Source organism: Mastigoproctus giganteus, chromosome 12 (assembly GCF_048544385.1).
Source record: "Mastigoproctus giganteus isolate SK-2022 chromosome 12, ASM4854438v1, whole genome shotgun sequence".
Taxonomy (NCBI): Eukaryota; Metazoa; Arthropoda; class Arachnida; order Uropygi; family Thelyphonidae; genus Mastigoproctus; species Mastigoproctus giganteus.
Window position 1 is genome coordinate 11329297 of NC_143586.1, and position 22485 is coordinate 11351781.

The 22485-nt window shown below is 36.1% G+C and overlaps 1 protein-coding gene across 1 annotated transcript in view; it reads left to right on the forward strand.

Annotated features, from left to right (window-relative positions):
• LOC150076681 (tether containing UBX domain for GLUT4) overlaps positions 1-22482 on the forward strand; it is a 328877-nt gene extending 306395 nt beyond the window's left edge. Inside the window, exons 13-14 of the mRNA XM_090386552.1 lie at positions 2853-3031; positions 22373-22482. Of these exons, the coding sequence (XP_090242678.1) occupies positions 2853-3031; positions 22373-22383 (190 nt within the window). The 3' untranslated portion in view covers positions 22384-22482. The remainder of the gene's footprint in view (positions 1-2852; positions 3032-22372) is intronic.
• Positions 22483-22485: the final 3 nt, after the last annotated feature.

A 22485-nucleotide genomic window follows, 5' to 3' on the forward strand; every position in this document is an offset into this window, starting at 1 on the left:
CCTCTTCTGCTGAGGCAGTGATTGCAATACCTTCCTGGCCATGTTCTAACCACATTTCTGTGATGCAGAGAAGATCCAGGTCATTCTGCCTTGGGGTTGCCTTTGTGTTGCCATTGATGTGGGCAGCTCAGAGCTTGATGGGCCCCCAATTTAAAATCCTTCAAGGGCATCCATCGTCTGCTTCAAGCTCTCATAAAGGCCCATAACAACACAGAGTTGGCACCTAATATCCTGACACTTTTTTACATTGAGCACACACACAGACACCCCCCTCCCCCTTGGCAATATCATGTCTCATTCCTGATATAATATCATGTCTCATTCCTGATATAATATCCTCAATGATACTCTCAAAATCATTACACCACCTTTTGTTGAAATTAATCTCTACAAAATAGATTCCTTCTACCTAGAAGTGTGGGCCACACTGATAACCCCACCCACATCCCAAGTCTTGAGTTAATTCACAAGGCTTTCAGCATATTATCCTGCTTCTTGTGTCTGGGAAGAATTGCAGATGCATACCCATTCTGACCTAACACCCTGCATTTTTTCAGCATGGTCTTATATTTATCCAACAAATGGTCATGTTGTTGTTAGTTTAATATCATTAGTTCTCACATGAATAATAATGCTGTCTTAACCCCCATTTCACTCTGACAATCTGTTCATAACATCATCTGTTGCTCCTGGCAAACACATCCTGTTTCTAGTCCACTACTTTATTACAGAAAATTTTACCCATTTCCCTTACAATAGTCTTCCAATAAAACTAGATCATCTTTAACCAGAATGGTATTCACTTGACTATTAAATTGGTGGGGGGGGGGTGCATTACTTGGCTGGTTATGAGATACTTGAGTCCCTGACAAGCTCCCAGTTACATTTGTTTCTTGAGAGACTCAAATTCTTCTAATAATGAAATCAGTAAGCCCCTTGCATGTGGTGCAAAGAAAAGAATTGTCGGTTGAGCTAGGTTTGTCCACTAGATCAATTTTTGAATATATGCCACAGGCTATACAGATGAACTCGTGACACACCAGAAATGCCTGTAGGCCAGTGTTTCTCAACCTTTTATCATTCACAGACCACTTCAAGCATTCTTTACTTACCACGGACCACCAGGTAGGGTTTCTATACATCTAGGAATTTTCCTGACAAATTTATAGTTTTTTCTTTTATTATCAGCTCTGCTAAGTAATGAATCAGTGATAATAACGTACGAATGGTAAGGGAAATTTTAAAAGAAAGAAAAATTTATATGTTGTCATTTTTTATTAAAAAAATTGAAGTAAAAAATTAATTAAATATAATTAAAAATATACTAAAAATACTCACCCAACATATATAATCAAATAATCACTACAAATTCTAACAGTTATTCTCACACACTAGTTTTGTAAAAACAAAAAATACTTTACGAATACACAAAAACAAATCCAATATATATTATAATCTCAGAAGCTGTGACAGATGAAAGCTTATGGCCTCACCAACAGTGTGCTGGTGACACACAATGTCTTATGTTGTAAGGAATACCTCTTGATTTTTGACAACAAAGTAAACAGTTGCTTGCCAATTTTAATTTTATTTGTGATTATATTTTATACTTACAATAAAATTTATCTTCCTACGGACCACTTACAATCAACTCGCAGACTACCTGTGGTCTGTGGACCACAGGTTGAGAAACACTGCTGCAGGCATTTCACTCTGGGTCATGATAACCTTGGACTTTTGTTTTTTAAGTAGATCTTGTAGCAACCATTATTAAGGTAAAATATAAACTTCAGAAAGATTACAAAATTAAATTTACACAAGCTTTCATCTGTCACAGTTGATCACCAGCTTCTGAGCATGTAATATGTATTGGATTTGTTTTTGTTTATTCGTAAAGTATTTTTTACATTTTCACAAAACTAGTGTGCAAGAATAACTGTTAAAATTTGTAGTGGTTATTTGATTGTATATGTTGGGCAAATTTTTTTAGTATATTTTTAATTATATTTAATTAATAAGTGATATTTGTATACTGAACAACATGCATAAGTGGCTAAAAACAGGATTTTTGAAGCATCAAAATGCTAGTTTTTTTTCATAGATGTAAAGAAACCCTACCTGGTGGTCCACAGTAAGTAAAGAATGCTTGAAATGGTCCTTGAATGATAAAAGGTTGAGAAGCACTGCATCACTAAATCAACAATCAAGGCACTTTAACATGCAACTGACATACAGTACTTGAGCATTAATTTAGAGCAGTAAAATTGTATGGAAAAAAATTCTCACAAAGGAATCAGCATTTGTGAGAACTAATGATGATTCTTTGTTGATTATTTTGTGTAGAAACATACATTGTGATAGGGTTCAACCAGCAGATTCAAAATTAATATCAAATCATCTAAGCCCACCTATTTTTAATAAGAGAGCAGAATTTTTATTTTTTTTAATTTGTATACCATTGTAATTATTTTAACATGTAAGTTAAAACACAACCTCCTCTCTTGTTATGGAATTTTGTCTGTTCATTAACAGGTTAATGATGGTTCCTCTTAACAATAATATAAAATAGTCTTATTCTGCATTTATTTATAATTACGAGAAATTTATAAGTAATATGTGCCTGGAGTTTTCTTATTTCAATTGCATGCTGTTTTAATTTTAGGCACAGAATTATTTCATTGTTAGTTTTAACATTATGCTGCATTTTACAAATTTTGAGGAATTTTAGAAAATAATTGTAAGGATTTGTAAAAAAGTGTTGTGTTGAAACAGTTTATACTTCCTACATTAATTACACTTTGACTCTCATTCATATAAAACTAATTTCAATAAATTTCTGATGAACATTTCAGGAACTCATTCAGTTATGAAAATATCCCACAACTGAATATATCCAGTGATGTAAATAGGCAGGTGAATACAATGTCATGTGAACTGCCATGTTCCAGTAACACACCTGAGCCAGGAATATCACATGAAGACCAGTCAAGAAAAAACCTTGGACATAAAGTGCCTAAATGGTTCAAATTAGGTTAGAAGAAGCATTATTATAATTTTATTTTCATAATTGAACTCTTGATTTCTTAATATAATTTAAACAAGGTGGAGTGCATTACCAAAATATTAAACTGGGAAATTTACTAACTATATTACATAATTACTTGTCTTCCTATACTTAAAGGGGAATGGGCTATCTCAGTTAAATTTAGATTCCTCCTCCTTTTCTGTTCCATTCTGGGTCTTCACCTTTTTTCTTCCCTGGTTTGCATGAAAGTGTTAATTGTAATTGAGTTTTTATGGTCATTACTAATAAAACAAGCACTTTCCCTTTCTCCACAATTTTGCAAGCTTCAAAGATTTGTAAAATTTGCAGAAATACAATGTGTGAATTTAACTTTACAAGGGATGTGATGCTCTCTTTACAAATATATTTAGATATTGCAAAAAATGTTTTATCTCTGAAGAATGCATTAGCCTTAAGTATAGACATGTGTGGCCATTTAGTCAATAAATGCTCAAAACTAGTTTGCCTTAACATTAAAGCTTGTTTACTATAACATACTCAAATTAGTTCAAGGACATTGTACTGATATATATATATATACAGTCGAACTTCCCTATAACGAATTTGGTAAATCTGGAGAAAAAATTGTTATAGAGAAATTTCGTTATACAGAGAATATCTTTTTTATTATAAATTGTTATCTAATTAGAAAAGGAAAACGAATCTACATTTATTTTTAATGTATTTTATTTCAAAAACACTTATTTAAATTACGTTTACACAATTTTTGCCAGTATCACAAATTTAAAAAATCTGTAATTTTCGTTTGCACAGTACAATTAAAAAATTGTCTGATTCTCAAAGAAAACATCACATTTGTTCAGAGCATTAAAAACATTATCAGGAACATTTTCACAAAACTGTAGACCCATACGAACCGTTTTAAAAGCATTAATCGTTTCTTTGCGAGTTGGCTTTTCTACGGGTTGTTCTGATGCATCTTCAGTGTCATCGTTAATTTCTTCGTGATCATGGTCGCGTTTAACACTGTTCAGCAGTATTTCATCTTCATTTGGATGTTCTGCTGTGATCTACATAAACATAACTATCCGGTGTTATTTCATTTTCGATGTTTCCAGACGATTCTAATAATGTCCAAAAGTTTTTCAGTTGTGAAAGGGGCAGTTCATCTTTTTCGTCCAGTCATTGTTCGACTTCTGTATTCAATGCAAATCCCACTTTCGAAAAACAATTTTGAATAGTATATTCAGTGATATCGTTTGCCCCAACTTTTGCCAGTTCAGAGATGCAATCTCTAGGGTTAATTGTAACCTCCAAGTTTCTATTTCCTGATATCGCATTGACAATCTTCATTATTATTCTCTTTCGATAATGAAATTTAAAATTTTTAATAATGCCTTGGTCCATTGGCTGAAGTTTTGACGTTACGTTTGGTGGTAAAAACAACTTCGCACTTTTAAGATTGGCAGGATGTGCCGGACAGTTGTCAGTTACCAACATGATTTTCATTTTTTCTTTTGTTATACGCTTGTCTAGTTTTAATATCCATTCTTCAAAAATATCACTTGTCATCCATGCTTTTTTTATTAAAAGGTGTAGTCAACTTCCCAAGATTTTGTTTTTTGATATTCCAATGAATAAAAGTCTTAATTTTTCACTTCCTGTCATATTTGCTCCAACTAGCACAATGATTCTTTCTTTGCTTTGTTTTCCGCCAAAACATTTGTCATCCTTTAAAGCAAGTATTCTATTCGGTAAACATTTAAAGAATAAACCCATTTCGTCAGCATTAAAAACATCCTTACGCTCATATTCTTCCAAAATCTTCTTTAAGGTATTGTTCCTCCAACTGTTGCAATCTTCTTCGCTTACATTAACACTTTCTCCACAAATAACCTTTTCAACAATTCTGTGGCGCTTCTTAAATTTATCTAGCCACCCAGTGCTCGCATTAAATTCTGTATGTCCAAGGAACTGTGCAGATTTCAGAGCTTATTGCTTAATTATTAGGCCCGATATTGGTATATTCTTTTCAAGTATCATTTGCACCCATTTTAGAACAGCTTTATCAACATCTTCGTATATACACAACTTAATTCGCTTCTTGTCTGCTCCTCCTTCAATTGCATTTAAAATTGATTCTCGATTTTTTTAAAATCATAGATAAACTGCTTGCAGATATGCCATATTTCTCCGACATCTTTTTTATTAAACCCTGGTCAATATCATAACAATCTTTGCTTTATCATTAATACTTAAACACTTTCTCTTCAACATTGTTTTCGCAATTGTAAAAATTACTGGACTGCAGCTCTTGCCGATACATACACCGCAAACTTTGCTGCGCTGGCCATATAGTGAATTGTTAGTACTGTACCGCCTACTCAATGACGTTCGTTTGCCAATTCAACAGTATCACTCACTTTGGAGAAATATACGACTTTGTGAATTTCTTTTATTCTGCTTTCATTCATATATACATGAAAGAAAATTTATGATTAACGTATGCCGTATGTTATGTAAAAAAAAATACAAGAGCATATAGCCTATGTGATTGATGACAAACGAAATAAAAAAAAAAAAAATTCATGAAACCATCTATTGGGAGTTCAGTTAGATGAGAATGGACATATCATATAATGATTGACAGGAAGGTCACGTGGTACAGTTGAGGTGAGAAATGAATGTCACTCAGCAGGCGTTACTAAAAACCGACTATGGTAGCATTCTATGTATTGCCGCCGCAGCATGCTAAAGGTTTAACCGCAGTGAATTTCGTTGTCCCCTGAGCCAACATCAATTTACAAATCTACCCTATTTATTGTAAAGTTTACGACCACTTTTAAGAAAACCCATTTGGTTTAATAACTAACAGAAATGAAACAAAGACCCTCCTACAGGCATCAATGGTCACAAGTGTTCACTAAAAGGATGATTATTTAATTCCAGATGATAATGCAAAATTTTGGAGGGAAGGAGGCAGTATATTTGAGCCGCTGTTTAGCAGTATTTACTGCTTGAAAATCTTCAAAAATGCTTTTACTAATTTTTTTAAAAATTTGTTATAGAGAGACTAACACTTCGTTATATGGGGTTAATTTTACATGTAATTTCATTTCAAGGTGCAATGTTTTGCGAAAAAATTCATAATATAGAGAAATTCGTTAAATAGAAGTTCGTAATAGAGAAGTTCCACTGTATATATATAAACATGCACACAAATGTTTATATTCAATGCATAGGAAAGGGATGCTGACCTATCAATTGTAATTACCGTGTAAAAATTGAGAAGGCCTGTGACCTCTAATCATTCAGTAACCTGATTATTTTTATCAATGTTATATATATATTCAAAGAAATTTCCTATAACAGTGCTTTCCAAACTATCTTGTGGTGAAGGACCAGTTCCTTTTATTTCCAATCCGTCGTGGACCGGTACTTTTGTAAAATACAATCATTGTGGACCGGTAATGGAAGAATCATCACGGACCAGTAACATCCACGACAAATTTACAATTTGTCACAGAATGGTAACAAACAATTCGTGGACTAGCATCAGTCCGCAGACCACACTTTGAGTAGCAGTCCTAGAATAAATGTGTGTGCGTGCTTTTTTTAAATGTCTTACATTGAATTTCAGTCAAAACACAGAAACAAATTTTCTGATGCTGGTCCACGAATACTTTCACCTGTGTACTTAAAAGGGGAGACTAAGTACAGTAATTTCTTTGATTTGGAAATACTCTATTCTGTTAGACTGAGATAGAGGAAAGGGTAGAGTATTTAGGAACCTGTGTATCATTAGTTAGTATCTCTTGAACCTGTCTATTTCTGTATGTTTTTCTTTGTTTATGTCAAACAAATCTTTATTTCACCTTGAAAAATGACTTGAAAGTTGTGAAAAAAGAGGTAATGGATATTTATTTTGTTTTTCCTCTGCAAATAGCATTCTTTAAAAGAGACACCTTCATTGATGTTCAAGCAGAATTGCAAACATTTTGACCTATCTGCATTTTTAAATTGTGACCATATGTTTTGTAACCAAGTCCTGGTTTGTTTTTACTTTAAATCCCACCAGTTATCAGTTTAGGGATAACCCTGAATTGATAACTGGTAAGTTACTTCAATTTTTGCACTTTGCAGACATGCCTCATTTGATAACCTGTTTTCCAGTAGCTTAGTTTGTTGTGCAAATTCTGCCATCACTGGAGGAATGTCATTGCCATTCTTCCAGTGATGGTAGATAAGATTGCCACTTGGAAGTCTTAACAATTGTGTTTCTTCATCAGTGCTTTCCAAAATATTTCTTAAGATTAAGTGTAGCATGAAATTATGTACATTTGTTATTCCTTCTGAATATGTGACCTCCATATTACATACATTTGGTTGTCATATAGGATATTTATTTATTATTAGTGAAGATTAAGCAATTTTGTATGAATTTTATTCTGTGAAAATTTAGTGACAACTTGAACTATAAGAAAAAATTATACTATTATTAAAGGTGTATTTAATAATGTGTGATACCATTATTAAAAGATATATTTTATTATGATTTATGATGCTTTCATGTTCTTTTTAAAATTGTTGTTCAGTGACCTTTTAAAGTAAACTTCACCACAATGTGTAAGTTATTCTTATACTCATTCTCTGTCAAGGTTGTACTGTATTTGTACAACTGGTTTTTAATTTCTAAAGAATTTTTCATAAGTTTCATATATAAAACTATTCTATAGCCATAACTTGCTATATTTAAAAACACAAATGTAGTTTTTAAATGAATTGGAAATTAAAAGATTTAAGATTATATCTATTATTAGGACACTTGGAGCAAAATTTTGTTTATGCTTGCATGCATTGCATATAGTGTTTGTATACAGTCATGCAGTTGTAATTAAATTTAATACTTTCACCTTTATTACTTATGGAACTGTGTAAGAGGGACACTTGTGATTCAAACTTGAATATATTAATGTGATGCATCAAAGACAATACACACATGATTAAATAATAAGAGTGTTGGAACACATGCATTCAATAATTCTTATCTTTATTGGCCTAATGCCAGCAATGGATTGTAGAAGGCTGATGGAGGATTGGGTATACAGACTTGTTTTGTGAGATCTGATAAGTTAATAAAACTAAAGTGTTTATATGTGGTGGAAAGTTTTTTTTTTTTTTTTACTCTCTTTCTTTCTCTCAAAGTTTCCTAAACTTATAAAGAAAAAAACAAAGTATTAAATTTCTCATAAGAAATTTGAGATCCTCCAAAAGTGGCATTGGCTTTTTTAAGACTGATAGGCCTTATATAAAATGGGGGAAAAAAATTATCTACTGATTAGCTTCACTACATTGAGTAGTCAGAAATGGGATACCTACCTAGTAATGGGTAGGTCCACCTTTTACACCCAGATAAGGGTGGTCACATGGTGAGGCATTGAGTACACTAATTCAAGAAAGCATTCCACAGGTATTTCTGCACTGCTGTCCATAATTCCGTTGCATTCCTGGGTGGAGGATCCAAAGTTCGAACGGACCTTTCCACAGCATCCCAAAGATGCTCCACAGGGTTCATGTCTGGTGAATGGGAGAGTCCATTCCATCGTGGTAAAATCTGCAGAATGCTCTTCAAACCATGTGCATTGTCCTGCTGGAAGAGTCCATTACCCTGTGGATGGTCGATGACCATGAAGGGATGCAGATGGCCTGCAGGAATGGACACATAACCTGGGCTGTTCAGAGATGCATCTAGACATACCAGAGGTCCCAATTTCTTTGATTTGGAAGAAATTGGGACCATGAGGCAAGTGCCAGAAACATCTCCACCAAGGCCATCAGGCGATCATTAGCCACAATAAGTTATGGGAACTGCTGACCCACCAGATTGTTTCAGTAAGTTTTAAAAAGTTACCATTTTTCATATAAATCTTTTGAAGATCTCCTGAACACTGTTGCTTTGCTACAAATAGCATCATATACTGTATATTATTGTGGCTGAACTGCAGGACATGGATATCTCCATTGTGGGCGTGGCCTGAAGAACGGAGTGCTTGATCTGTCGAGTTCTGTGATTGGCTGAATATTGGGAATGCATAGTTTACCTCATTGTGCGTTTCTGATTGTTTGATTGGATGCAAATTCGCTTCTGATTTTAGCGGGAAGTGCGAAATTATAGTGCTGTTGTTTAGTCGTCGTGCTGCTCTGCAGCCCTTGGTTATTGTGTGTTGTTGTTATTCCGTTTGCAAAAGGGTGGCTTAATGTAAGACTGAAATTGAATGATGTATGAGTATGAATTTGATTACCTTCGTAATACAAGTGTTTTCAGTGTGGATGTTTGAAGTGCACCCGCCGGCATGCAAGGACTGATGAGTTGGTGTGTTTTTTTTCAAGTTGTTTCTTGACAATTTAATGTTTTTGGCATTAACTCTGTCTTTATATTAGTGGGGGGGGTGAGGGGACAGCAGCCCTGAGAGGAATCAGTGGTTGTACGTGGTGTTAATTTTTGTTAGCTATTTAAAAAAAATTCCCGCTTTGCTGTTTTTTCTTCATTTTAGCTCCGACATATTGTGATGTCATGTGACATTCCCCAGTAACATGCAGGAGAGAGGATAAAGCAGTGGGAGGTGCCTTCACGTCCCATCACTGCTTTCTTCCTCTTTCCGGCCATAGTATGGGGTTGTACCATGTTTTGGAGTCTAACCCTGCAAAATATAAAGAGGAAACACAGATCAAAATAATAAGTAAATTAAAGCTTCAATTTCTTGTACTGTATTTATTTCAAATGAATTATGATTGCCGTGGTGAATACTGATAAACATTAATCAATCATATGACCAGTGCGACTCCTGGGTATGTGGGACAAGTGGATAGGTTTTATGAGTACGAGTTACAAGATGGTAAACCCTTTGACTCTTAATTCGTGCTTGCAGCACTAATTGCCTGAAAGCCAGAGGTGCAAAAATGCGTTCCCAGTTGTCTCTCTTAATTCTCTTCGTTATATGGAAATTTTCTTTGATCTACGGAATCTATTTTAAATATAATTACCAAGGGGAATTCAAAAAATATTGCTAAATAGAAAATTTCGCTATAAAGAAGTTTGTTAAACAGAGGTTCGAATTGTATGTCAAAGTTTTTTGGCGCCCTCCTGCACTGCCGCCTGTAAGCGATGCTTACCTCGCCTACCCACTTGCAGTGGCCCTGTACTTGGCATTAGATGAACTACAATTATCATTTGTACACTTCAAACGTCGCGAGCTAGGCCATAATGTCTATTTGTCTGCAATTCTGCCCAGACACGATAGGAGGGATTATATGTTAAGAGCCTTGTGGATTAACTCAAGATTTGAAGGAATCTGCAAGGATTTAGGAGGTAAATTTCTATCAGCATGGCCCACACTTGTAGGTAGAAGGAATTTGTTTTGTAGAGACGGGATACACTTAAACAAAGGTGGTGCAAAAGTTTTTGCCAGTATTATTGAGAATACCTTAAAGGTTCAGGGAAACTGCTAGTTAGGGGGAATGTGGGTAATACTGACACGTTTATCTGATAATATTGGTCAAAGTAACTCTTGCACATACCTTAAGAGTTCTTATCTGTTATTCCAACTGGAAGTATTAACGAGATGTTCTGGGGGCAGAAACGTTTCACGTGAGCGGGTAGCTAATATCAGGGAAGAGAGCCTAAAAAACTTCAAGGGTTGTGTTAGGGTTGTTAAATATACAAGAACAGTAAATCTTAATTGTTTATACAGTAACGTTAGAAATGTCGTCAAGAAAATAAGCAAATTCGAACTGCTGGTTAAAACAAGTAATGCAGACATAATAGGGCTTACAGAGACGTGGTGCCACCCGGAAATTGGGGATGATGAGTTTCAGTACGGCTTGTATAATGTATTTAGGAAAGATAGGTTAGATAGGAGGGGTGGTGGGGTAATGCTTCTTATCAGAAGCAGCCTGAGTGCGACGATAGCTTTCCCGGATTCAGACATTTCACATGCTAGTATAGAGTCTGTATGGTGTGAGATAGTTGGAAACAAAGGTATAATGCGAGTAGGAGTAATCTACAGACCAGGTGATTGTGAAGATTATGACAAAAGCCTCTACATGCAAATGGAATGGTCAAGTAAGCGTCAATGCCTTATTATGGGTGATTTCAATTTGCCTCTAATTGATTATAGAGTAAATGGGAAGGAAACTCAACATGGGGAACAAAATTTTTAAATCAACTAGATGACTGTTATTTGTATCAACATGTCAGGGAAAGTACTAGAGAAAAGAGTATCCTACACCTCATCATCACACATGAATCAGATGACATAACAGGGCTGACAGTAGAGGAACCAGTAGCAGGAAGTGATCACGGAGTTCTACGGTGGATGATGACGAGAGAGGTAGAGAAGTAAAAAGGCAAAGGAATGGGTTTTAATTTCAGAAAAGGAAATTACGATGCCTTAAGGTACTACATGGCCTCTATTAACTTGGTAGATATCGTGCAGAGAATGAATACAATTGAACTGTGGTATGCTTTTAAAACATTAATCACAGATGCCTTGAATGCATATATACCATTAAAAAAATACTCCACGAGAAGGGTTCCAAGTTGGATGAATAGTGAAGTTGCCACATTACTTGAGCAGAAAAAGGTGGCATGGAAAGGTTACAGAGCAATAAAAAGTACTGAAGCCTATAACAGCTACAAGGTGATGTGTAATAGAGCCACAGAAAAGGTTCGACAGGCAAAGGCAGTTTATGAGAAATCATTAGCAAACAGAGCAAAGAGGGGGGGATAAAGAATTCTTCACATATATAAATGCCATTTATATATGTGAAGAATTCTTTACGTAAGGGAAAGGAGCTTCGGACCTTTACATAAGGGAAAGGAGACAGTATTAAATACACCAGCTGCCGTTGCAGATGAACTCAACAGTTATTTTGCATCGATATTTACAAATGAAAAGCCTTTAGTGGCAATGGGAAATTGTGGGAGCGAAGTTAAAAAATATGTAATTAATGATATTGAAATTTCGCAAGATTATTTAATGAAAAAACTTTCGAGCCTACAGACCAGTAAGACTTCTGGAGTTGATGGAATATACCCTATAATCTTAAGAGAGGCGGCAAGCGACTGCATTGAACCATTGAGGCTAATTATGCAAGCATCACTAGACTCTGGGAAGATTCCATTGGATTGGAAAAGTGCAAATGTATCTCCCATACATAAGGGTGGCTCTAAAAGTGAAGTTGGAAATTATCGACCTGTCAGTCTGACTTCAGTAGTAGGGAAAATCATGGAGGCAATGATCAAGGGTGGAATTCAGGATCATTTGGATCGAATTGAAATTCTCAAGGATACTCAGCATGGTTTTGTAAAGGGAAAATCATGTTTAACATATCTGGTTCGCTATTTCGAAAGGGTCACTCATAAGCTCGATTTAAGGAATAATTTCATCGACATTGTTTATTTAGATTTCAGCAAAGCTTTTGACTCAGTCCCAAATGAGCGGTTGCTTTATAAGCTGGAACAGGTTCGAATCGCTGGGAAAATCCTTAGATGGATAGAAGGATGGCTTCAGGGCAGGAGGCAGAGGGTTGTGATAAATGGCTATTCCTCAGATTGGGTTGATGTAAGGAGTGGGGTTCCCCAAGGATCAGTATTAGGACCACTGTTGTTTTTAATTTTCATAAACGACATTGATGAAGGGATAGAGGGCGTGATATATAAATTTGCAGATGATGTTAAAATTAGTAGAGTAGTTAATGATCACTTTCAAGCTGAGCTTCTTCAGAGAGACCTAGATAGACTTCAGGAATGTAAAAAAAATGGCAGCTGTGCTTTAATCCAACAAAGTGTAAGGTATTACACCTGGGAAACAGTAATCCCAAAAAAACTTATTCACTTGGTGGAGTTCAACTAAACCCAGTACTGGAGGAAAGGGACTTGGGTGTTATAATACAGTCAGACATGAAATTCTCTGAGCATTGTAAACAGGTTACAAGGAAGGCCCACGGTGTCCTATCGATGATCTATCGAACTTTTGCAAGTAGAGATAGGGATGTGATAATCCCATTATATAAAGCTTTTGTTAGACCACACTTGGAATACTGTGTTCAAGTATGGAGACTGCACCTAAAGAAAGACATCGAGCTTCTTGAAAGGGTGCAAAGGGTAACTCGCCTGGTGAGATCGGCAAAAGGGCGTCCTTATGAAGAAAGACTTCGAATATGTGGGTTGCAGAGTTTGGAAAATAGACACCTTAGAGGAGATTTGATTGAGGTGTTGAAGGCTCTGAGAGGCATCAGTAAAATGAATCAGGACAAAATTTTCAAGACTATAAATGATGCTAGAACTAGGGGACGTAAATTCAACTTACGGGGGGAAATGTTTAGATTGGACTGCAGGAAGTTTTATTTTAGCCAGCGAGTTATAAATTACTGGAATAAGTTGCCTTCATGGGTGGTAGAGGCCGACAGTTTGGGGAAATTCAAAGGTCATCTGGATAGTACTTTCGGGTAAGGGAAGTGCATAGGATGATAGGTTTAATTTTCTTTTTTTTTTTTATTAATTATTATTATTTAGTTATTTATTTTATTTATTTATTTTTTGTTTTTATCATTGTTTTGTTCGGTTTTTTTTTTTTGGCTGGTGCAGCATAAGCCATAGGCTTTCTTGCACCATGCAACCGTTACTAATACTGTACTAACTTGTGCCTGTGATGTATGATTTCAAGTTTGCTGCACTAAAACTAGAAGTGTTGCCTATTTTACCACCTAATTTTCATATAAGTTGGATGTCATTTGGAGTGGATTATTTACTGTTCTAAACATAGCACTATGGACTTCAGTGATCACGTACAACTTATTACGTACAACATACTAAATGTTATATTATTTACTCTTTACAATATACAGGGTACAGTAAATGGCATATGGAAACTTAACAGGCCAAATTACTGAGAAAAAAGAGCAAAAATACTTTGGAATATTTTTGGATTAAGGGCATTGTCGTAAATATTTTGCAAGTCATCACATACAAGTTTTATAACATCTCTTCCTGTTCTTGAGTAAATAATGAATAATTTCATCTCTGATCACATACTAACAGACTCAGTTACTGGTATACTGAACTTGCTTCGTTTCACCAGTACAAGTTTAAGTACATTCATTCTGAAATCTCTTCAATTAGCTCAAACATTTGTAAGAGTGAACTTCTCGGAACAGTAGTCTACACACTGGAAGAATATTGGGGCAGTGAAAACAGAACACTACTAAATCCACATTCACCAGGGAAGATTTAGCCATAGGAAATACTTCCTATCAATACATATACTTCATGCCAATTTATCCATAGGAAATGTAAATAATTTTAACTGGTTGGTGTAAGATGCATATCTGCCTGATTTTAAAGCACCATTTCTCAACATGATATTAAAAGTTGGAGGAACATTTAAATCTTTAAATATAAATTTTAAATACATAAATTATACAATAATTATGCTTGAGAAAATTCAAGAAATCTTACCTTAAAATTATGAAACTTATATGTATACTATATTTGCATTATTTACAATAACAGCTTTTAATAAAATTAAAGAGACCTGTGGTACTGGGTTCCATGGATAAATGAATAAACAGTACAGTACGACCGGTAATTACAGTAACTGAGTTTAATAAAAGTAATTACAGAAGCTTTCAAGATAATGTACCTCTTCTCAGCTGTGAGAATACATACATAAATATAAAACTTTACAAAATGGAAAGTGGAGAGCGTGGTCATGTTGAGTAAAAAGAGTGCATGCACGAGGGTGCTAAAGCATCCTCGTGCATGCACTCTGCACTGACCACAAACATGACCACACTCTGCACTTTCCATTTTGTAAAGTTTTATATTTAGGTATGTATTCTCACAACTGACAAAGAAATACATAATCTCAAAAGCTTCTGTAATTGCTTTTACTAAACTTAGTTACTGTTCTTACCAGTTGTTACTGTACTGTTTATTCATTTAGCTTGTAATAATGTTAATTTTCAAATCACTCAAAACCACTATATGTAGCATAAATCTAGCACTCTCCTGAATTCACTTTTTTTTTTTAAACATCCAGTTTATTTCCAATGATACAGTTAAGATGGGCTGAGAGGTGGCAACTGAAGTTTAACATTGACAAATGTAAGTAAGGTACTGCATTTTTTTTTTTTTTTTTTTTTTTGTTAGTTGTTGGCGCATCGGCTTCTGTGGCCATAATGCACCTCCCAAAGTTTTTGCATTTTACTCTGATCCAAGCCCGAGGTGGGATTCGAACCCACGCCCATTGGGCTGCCAGGCAGGTACTTTACGCACCTGGCTAGCCCAGTCGGCAAGGTACTGCATACAGATAGCAGTAACCCCAGAGTAACATATCAACTGTGTAGTACTACACTCAAGGTGGTAGAGAATGAAAAGGACCTCGGGATAATTGTGTAGTCAGATATGAAGTTTTCTGAGCAGTTCAGAGAATCTGCACGAGTAGCTTATGGTGTCTGGTCAATGATATACAGGAATTTTTCTAGCAGGGATAAGGAGGTGATTATCCCCTTGTATAAGGCAATGGTCAGGCCACACCTTGAGTACTGTATACAGGTCTGGAGGTCTCATTTTAGAAGGATGTAGAGCTGCTGGAACGAGTACAGAGAAGGGCAGCCAGATTAATGAACAGAACAAAGTGTTGCTCTTACGAAGAAAGGCTTATGATTTTCAAATTTCATTGTCTGGTGACTAGGCACCTGCGAGGTGATTTGATTGATGTGTATAAGGCCTTGAATGGTTTGAGCAAACTGAATGCTGATGGGATTCTGCCTCGTGATTAATCACCTGAGAGGACATAAATTCAAATCTAGGAAAGACAGTTGTACAATAGATGCACATAAGTTTGCCTTTAGCCAGTGTGTGGCTGGAACAAAATTCATTAGTTGTAGAATTCGACAGCTTAAATAAATTCAAGGCAGAACTAGACCAACATTTGGTCTAGTTCTGGATGGGTGAAATGGGAAGGGGGGGGTTCCCCCTTTTTTGGCTGATGCTATGTTTTTTTTTTTTTTTTTTTATGTAAACCCCAAACACGAGAGGTATTAGAACCTATAGTACTTAGTACCGTGCTTGGGTTGGAGATTGAGAAGACGAAAGAAGATATTTGTTGACATTGGACTTGAACTTCTGTAGATTGTAATTTTCAGGAAATACGTATGAAGGAAGGTTGTTCCAGAAAATGGCAGTTGAATGAATAAATGAGGAAGATGAAAAGTTGGTTCTGTGGGTTTGAAGTTGGACAGTAAATGGATGTTGGCTGGTGGCAGCACGTGTTCGGACTGTTTTGAAAGAGAGAGCGGGAATTATAGAAGCTAATTCAGAAGAACAGTGCCCATGGAAGTAGCTGTAGAAGAAACAGTGCGTCTATGAGACAGTGAGTGGAGAGACTCTGTTAGAGATGAATCATTAATTAACCTAACTGCCCTCTTCTGAATGGAATCAAGAAGCCTGAGAGAGGTTTTGGGGGCACTACCCCAGATGTGGGAACAATATTCCATGGCAGGGCGGATTTGCGATTTATACAGAGTGAGCAGCTGTTTGGAAGAAAAGTAACGCCGAGAGCGAAAGAGAAAACCAAATTTTTTAGATGCAGAGGAAGCAATATTTGTAATGTGCTTGTGCCAAGAGAGATTAGAAGTCAGGGTAATCCCCAAAAGAGATATATCCTTTTGCCTAGAAATTGGAGTGTCACTAAAGATAAGCATAGGAGCAGAAGAATCGTTTTTGCGAGATATAAGACAAGACTGAGTTTTAGAAGGGTTGAACTCAACTAAGTTGTCTTTGCCCCACTGGAGAATTACCTGAAGATCGGCATTTAAGGAATTGGTAGAAGATTTTCGAGAAGTTGAAGCTGATTGAGCAGGACAAGGTTTCTCAAAAATGGAAAGTTGAATGCAATGTGCTATCATCGGCAAAACTATGGATAGGATTTCCAGTCAATGGAAGAAGGTCATTGATATACAAGAGGAAAAGAGTGGGGGAAAGAACTGAACCTTGGGGGACACCGGCATTAGTGGAGAAGTTAGAAGACAGAGAGCCATCAACCATCACCCTTAGTGAGCGATCAGAGAGAAAACTGGATAACCAATTACTAAAAACAGTTGGCAAACCATAAGATGGAAGCTTGTTTAGAAGACCTTTATGCCAAACACGATCAAAAGCCTTTGAGATGTCAAGAGCAACTACTTGTGTTTCACCGAAACTTTCCATTGAATTAGTCCATAAATGGGTAACATAAGCCAGAATATCACCAGTGGATGGATACTGACGGAATCCATACTGGTGATCGTTGATCAGACGGAAGGTTTCTAGGTAGTTTAAGAGTTGGCGGTTAATTGATTTCTCCATTACTTTAGAAAGAGTAGAAGTAATTGCAATGGGACGATAATTGGATGGGAGGGATTTGTCACCCTTTTTAGGAACTGGCTGGATATGAGCAAATTTCCAAGCAGAAGGAAAAACACCTTTAGAATAAGAAAGTGAAAAAAGGCGGCAAAGAATAGGAGTAAGTTCAGGAGCACGGGTTTTGAGAACAAGTGGAGAAATAGCATCAGGACCTGGAGCTTTCTTAGCATCAAGATTCATCAAAATCCTTCTGATATCCTTTTGACGGAAGACCACAGGAGGCATTGAATGGAGTGTGTTGGGGAATGGTGGGAGGTGTTTTACCAAGATCATTAATACATGAGCTGGAAGAAAAATGGGATGCTAACAGGTCAGCTTTATCCTTGGCTGAAGTGACAACAGAACCATCTGGTTTGGACAGAGGTGGGAGCAGAGATGGGCAAAAGTTGCGGCCAATAGCTTTGGCAAGAGACCAGAATGCTCGGCTACCATTAGGGCAAGAAGCAAGTTTTCTACTCTTAGCCTGTTCAAACTCTAGTTTGGACTGATAGTTGTTTTCTTCATGTTTTCTTAAGTTGTTTTCTTCATGTAAGCTTGCTTTCTTGCATCATATGCCTCTACTAATGCTAATTTCTTCGCTACTTTGCTCTCAGTTATTACAAAATCAGTTAGCTCACTGCCAGAGTTTAACATACCTCTGTCTTTCCCTTCCCTGAATAACTCGTGTGTGAATGTAGATGCGGAATACTCCTTCAGTTTTTCAGCTACCTAAGCAGGATCATCAAGAGTAGAACCATCGATATCAAGTGGAGCAATCTGATTCATCCCATTCCTTCTAGAGTTTCCGTAAGTAAAGAACTCTTTGCTGTTTTCTTTGCATCCTTTGACAAATATTTCTTGTAATCTGCCTTTGCCTGCCTAACCTCCTTTGTGACTTGATTACAAACCAGCTTATATCTACCATAGGCTTCTGTGTCACCTGATAATCTATATGTATCCTGTGCAATTTTCTTATCTGCAACTTATCTGATGATTAGTTCATGATATCCATAGAGGCCTAAACCTTGAATAATATTTCTTAGTTGGTATGTAAAGCCTAGTAGCTTCCAAGATTAATTCTTTCAATGCTCCCCATTTAGAATTTGCTTTTGGTAACATCATTGGTTGGTTCCACTGTATAGAATTTAAAAACTGCATCAGACCCCGTAGTCACTTTTGCAAAAGCAAAAACCCTTCACTTTGGATATCCCACACCAGCACACTGTGATCACTGCCAGTATTTGGTTTCTTTATCTGCAGATTCTTAATTCATGCTGATAATCAGATTATCAGCATGCATTAAGATCCTCTGGTTGCCTATCGAACATGCTGCTGTAGAAAACAATCATCCAATAAATCCACAAAAGCCTTGCTAGTGTGTATGTGACCAACCCACAAGTTCCAGTCAATATCTGGGAAGTTAAAATCCTCTGTATTTCTCTATAAGTTGTTCATTATACTCATCAGTCATTAGGCCTATAACACACTCCTACTCTCAATTTTGCTTTCCCAATGCTTATGTCACACCAATGTGACTCAGCACTTCACTGTCCACCATGTCAGCTGGAAATACTTCCTTAGATTTTGTTTCTTTACTAATTGCATAACCCCACCTCCATTCCTATCCTGTCTGTTCTTTCTGTACACATTGTACTCCCCAAATTCCAATTCTGCATTCCTTATATCTGTGTGACACCATGTCTCTGATATCCCAACAATATCTGCCTTTGATATTTTGACCAGCGCCTCAAATTCATCAAATTCATTTACTAAACCCTTAGCATTTGTGTACAATTCAACTATACATGCAGCTGTTCTTATTGTTCGCTAATCCAACACAGCCCCTGTATTTACCTATTCTGCGATGACTCCCAGTAGTCTCTGAAATCCTCAGCACCTTGTTTTCCAGGCTGCTGCTCATTCTAATAGAAGCAGTGAAAGCATCACTTTCACCCCTGCCAGCTTTATCTTAATCTATTACTCTGTGTCCCCCCCCCCAAGCTAGCAGTTTTCTGATCCACTTAACACTGCCTCAGTAGCATCAGCAAATATTCTTGCACCCTTTCTATTTAGTTGTATCCCATCCCTGTAGAAGCAGTCTCTGTTAACAATCACAGACCACGCTGTGAAAAAGTCTACCCCATGATCCTTGCACAGTCTCTCCAGGGCCAAATTGATTGAAAAGGCTCTCATCCTATACTCCCTTCTATCGTGTCTGGAGAGAATTGCAGACACTTTCAAATCCAACCCTAACTCGTGGCTGAGTGTCAGGTGGAGTTAAATAGCAATATTCTTTGGAATGGGTACAGAGAAGAGCAGTGAAATTAGTTGGGGAGAGGGAACAAGAGGTGATTCTTACCAAAAAGACTGGGGATTCTATAAGTTGCATATGTATGGTGAACTAATTTAAGTATTTAAGCTTTTAATGGGTGGAGTAAACTAAGTTCTAATGGCAAACTGAAAATGTTGAAAACCGCTTGTTCATTTCTAGACATCTTTCTCATGCATACAGGGCCACATATTATTATATTAAAAAAGGTGGTTGCAGAACAGATATGGAAATTTTCTTTGGAATTGATTTTGATTATTGGAATAAACTTCCAGCTAGCATTGTGGAAGTGGATAGTTTGGAGAAATTGTTAAGAGGGCAAATATAGCGAGTAATTTTTTTTTTTTTTTGACCAGTACTGTATAGCCATGCTTCCTTGCATCATTTTGCTAACAATAATACTGCAGGTGATTAGCACATTCAAAGAAAACCTTACAAGGAGCTTATGTACAATAGATCGATGATTTCAGTGATATCTACGCACACAGTCTAAACTACAATAAATAACATCACTATGTTTCTAATAGCTGTAGATATAGTTTCCGTCTGCAGATTAGCTTTATCATTAGGAGTTTTGTGCTACAAGAGGATAAGGCAGACCCAAATCTATTGGGCTGCATTCTTTGGATTGATGAAGCACAGTTCATAAAAAATGACATAAATAGCATCTTTGATAGCCTAATCAGACTGCATATGGTCTAAAAATAATCCCCATATCATCCATGAATGGTGACATCAATTACCTACCCATTTCCTGAATGAAGTGGAACTACTGCCAGTTCAGAGGTCCTCTATTTATTGGATATAGTACAACAATGCTAGCTTACCATGGATGAAAAGGTCTTTCTTCTGATCTTAATCTTATGCATTTTTTCCTTTGGGGAGCATTTGAAGCAGTTAATGTTTCAGTTCCCTATAATTTGTAGGAACTCGCTTGAAGATTGCATGAGGCTATCTTAATTTATGGAGATATACTGCATTGCATCCAAGTGAATATTCCTAGATATGCTTTTGCCCTTCATGTTATGCAAGGTGCTCACTTTAAGCACTTATAAGGATGTAGCATTGTCTTATATTGTCACTTATCCTGTAAATAAGATAGTAACCAGTTCATATGTTACTCCTATACCTTCTTTTTACAGTCATTATGAATACTGACTGAGGATCTAAATTTTATCAGATGAAACATTATGGTAAGTTATTGATTCCCATGTTCCAATTAAACATTGCACTGGTCGAGGCAGAGGTTTTATGAAGCTACTTCCAGGAATAGGAATTGACATCATAAAACCTTTGTAAGTTACATTTTGAAATCAAAATCCTTAACCCAAAAATGATGTAAACATTTTTGCTTAATTTTTCCTCAAGTATTTGGGACCATTAGATTTTCATATACCATTTATTGTTCACCTTGTACAGATGACTTCTGTATATCTAGAAATTATGAAAGACCTAAGTGACATTGCTGGTCAGGAGTGAGAGTGCAGTAGCATGCTGTGAGTTGACTGGGGTTCAAGCCTGTGACTGCTAAATACGATTAACATTTGTATTGATGATTTATTGTAAACTCTACTGACCTGGTGGTTGTGCCAGAGTATAAACAGTTTTTTTTTTTTTTTTAATCCCAAGCATATGCAAAATGGCAACAACAAGAGATAATACAGTGGTAGCCGTATTATCTTTGACCACTGGGTGGTAGCCCAGTGGTCAGGAGCGGGGGTGCAGTAGCACACTCTCCTTGAGCAGACCGGGGTTCAAGCCCCTGACTGCTAAATACGGTCGATCTGCCAACCCACACTGGACCAGCGTGGCAGATTATGGTCCATTTCCCTCAGCATGAATTGTTGAGGAGGCTTCCATCCTGCAGTGGGTTGTAATGGCTGCACTTGACTTTTTTTTTTTTTTTACTTATCACTGCACTGCTGAACATTTTAATTTTTTTTTTGAGCAGAGAGGGGGGGGGGGAAAAACACCTTTGGAAATACTTGAACAAGTAATAACACAAATTTTTGTCAGTGACATTAAAAATGTTCACTAAAATGAACACTACAGATTAGTGATCTGTAGTGTTCATTTTGGAAATCATTGTTGTAATAATACCGAACATTTAAATCATTGGTTTTCAACTGGGGTGCCGCAACAACATTCCAGGTAATTTGGGTTTAAGTTACTTAAACTTATTTTTTTATTTATATTTTTATTTCATTATAAAAAGGTGTATGGTATCCATTGTACCGTATCTTTTTAATTTTGTGGTTATCTATAACTGATGTTTACTTAGTACCTCTTTACAAAGAATAAAATTATTATATACTGTATATATATATAATTTGTATTATGAAATGTAATTTTTATAATTATATTATTGTAATAACTATCATATTATATACATATATACAGAGAGAGAAAATCAGATCTAACAGGCAGAAAATTGAATAGGGGTGCCGTTATTCAAAAAAGGTTGAAAACCACCGATTTACATCATAAATTTGTCTTAAATGTATTTTGCTAAAATTTGGTGTCGTTCAAAGTTGAGCTCCTTTCTAAACAAAGTAATTTTGTTTCTTTATAGGAAATAAATGAAGACAGAGCATAATTTCAACAGTGGTTCATGAAATCTTTATTTCAAAGTTAAATTATTATTGTAGTTTGTTTTCTGCAATAAATATATGAAGTTTGAAATGA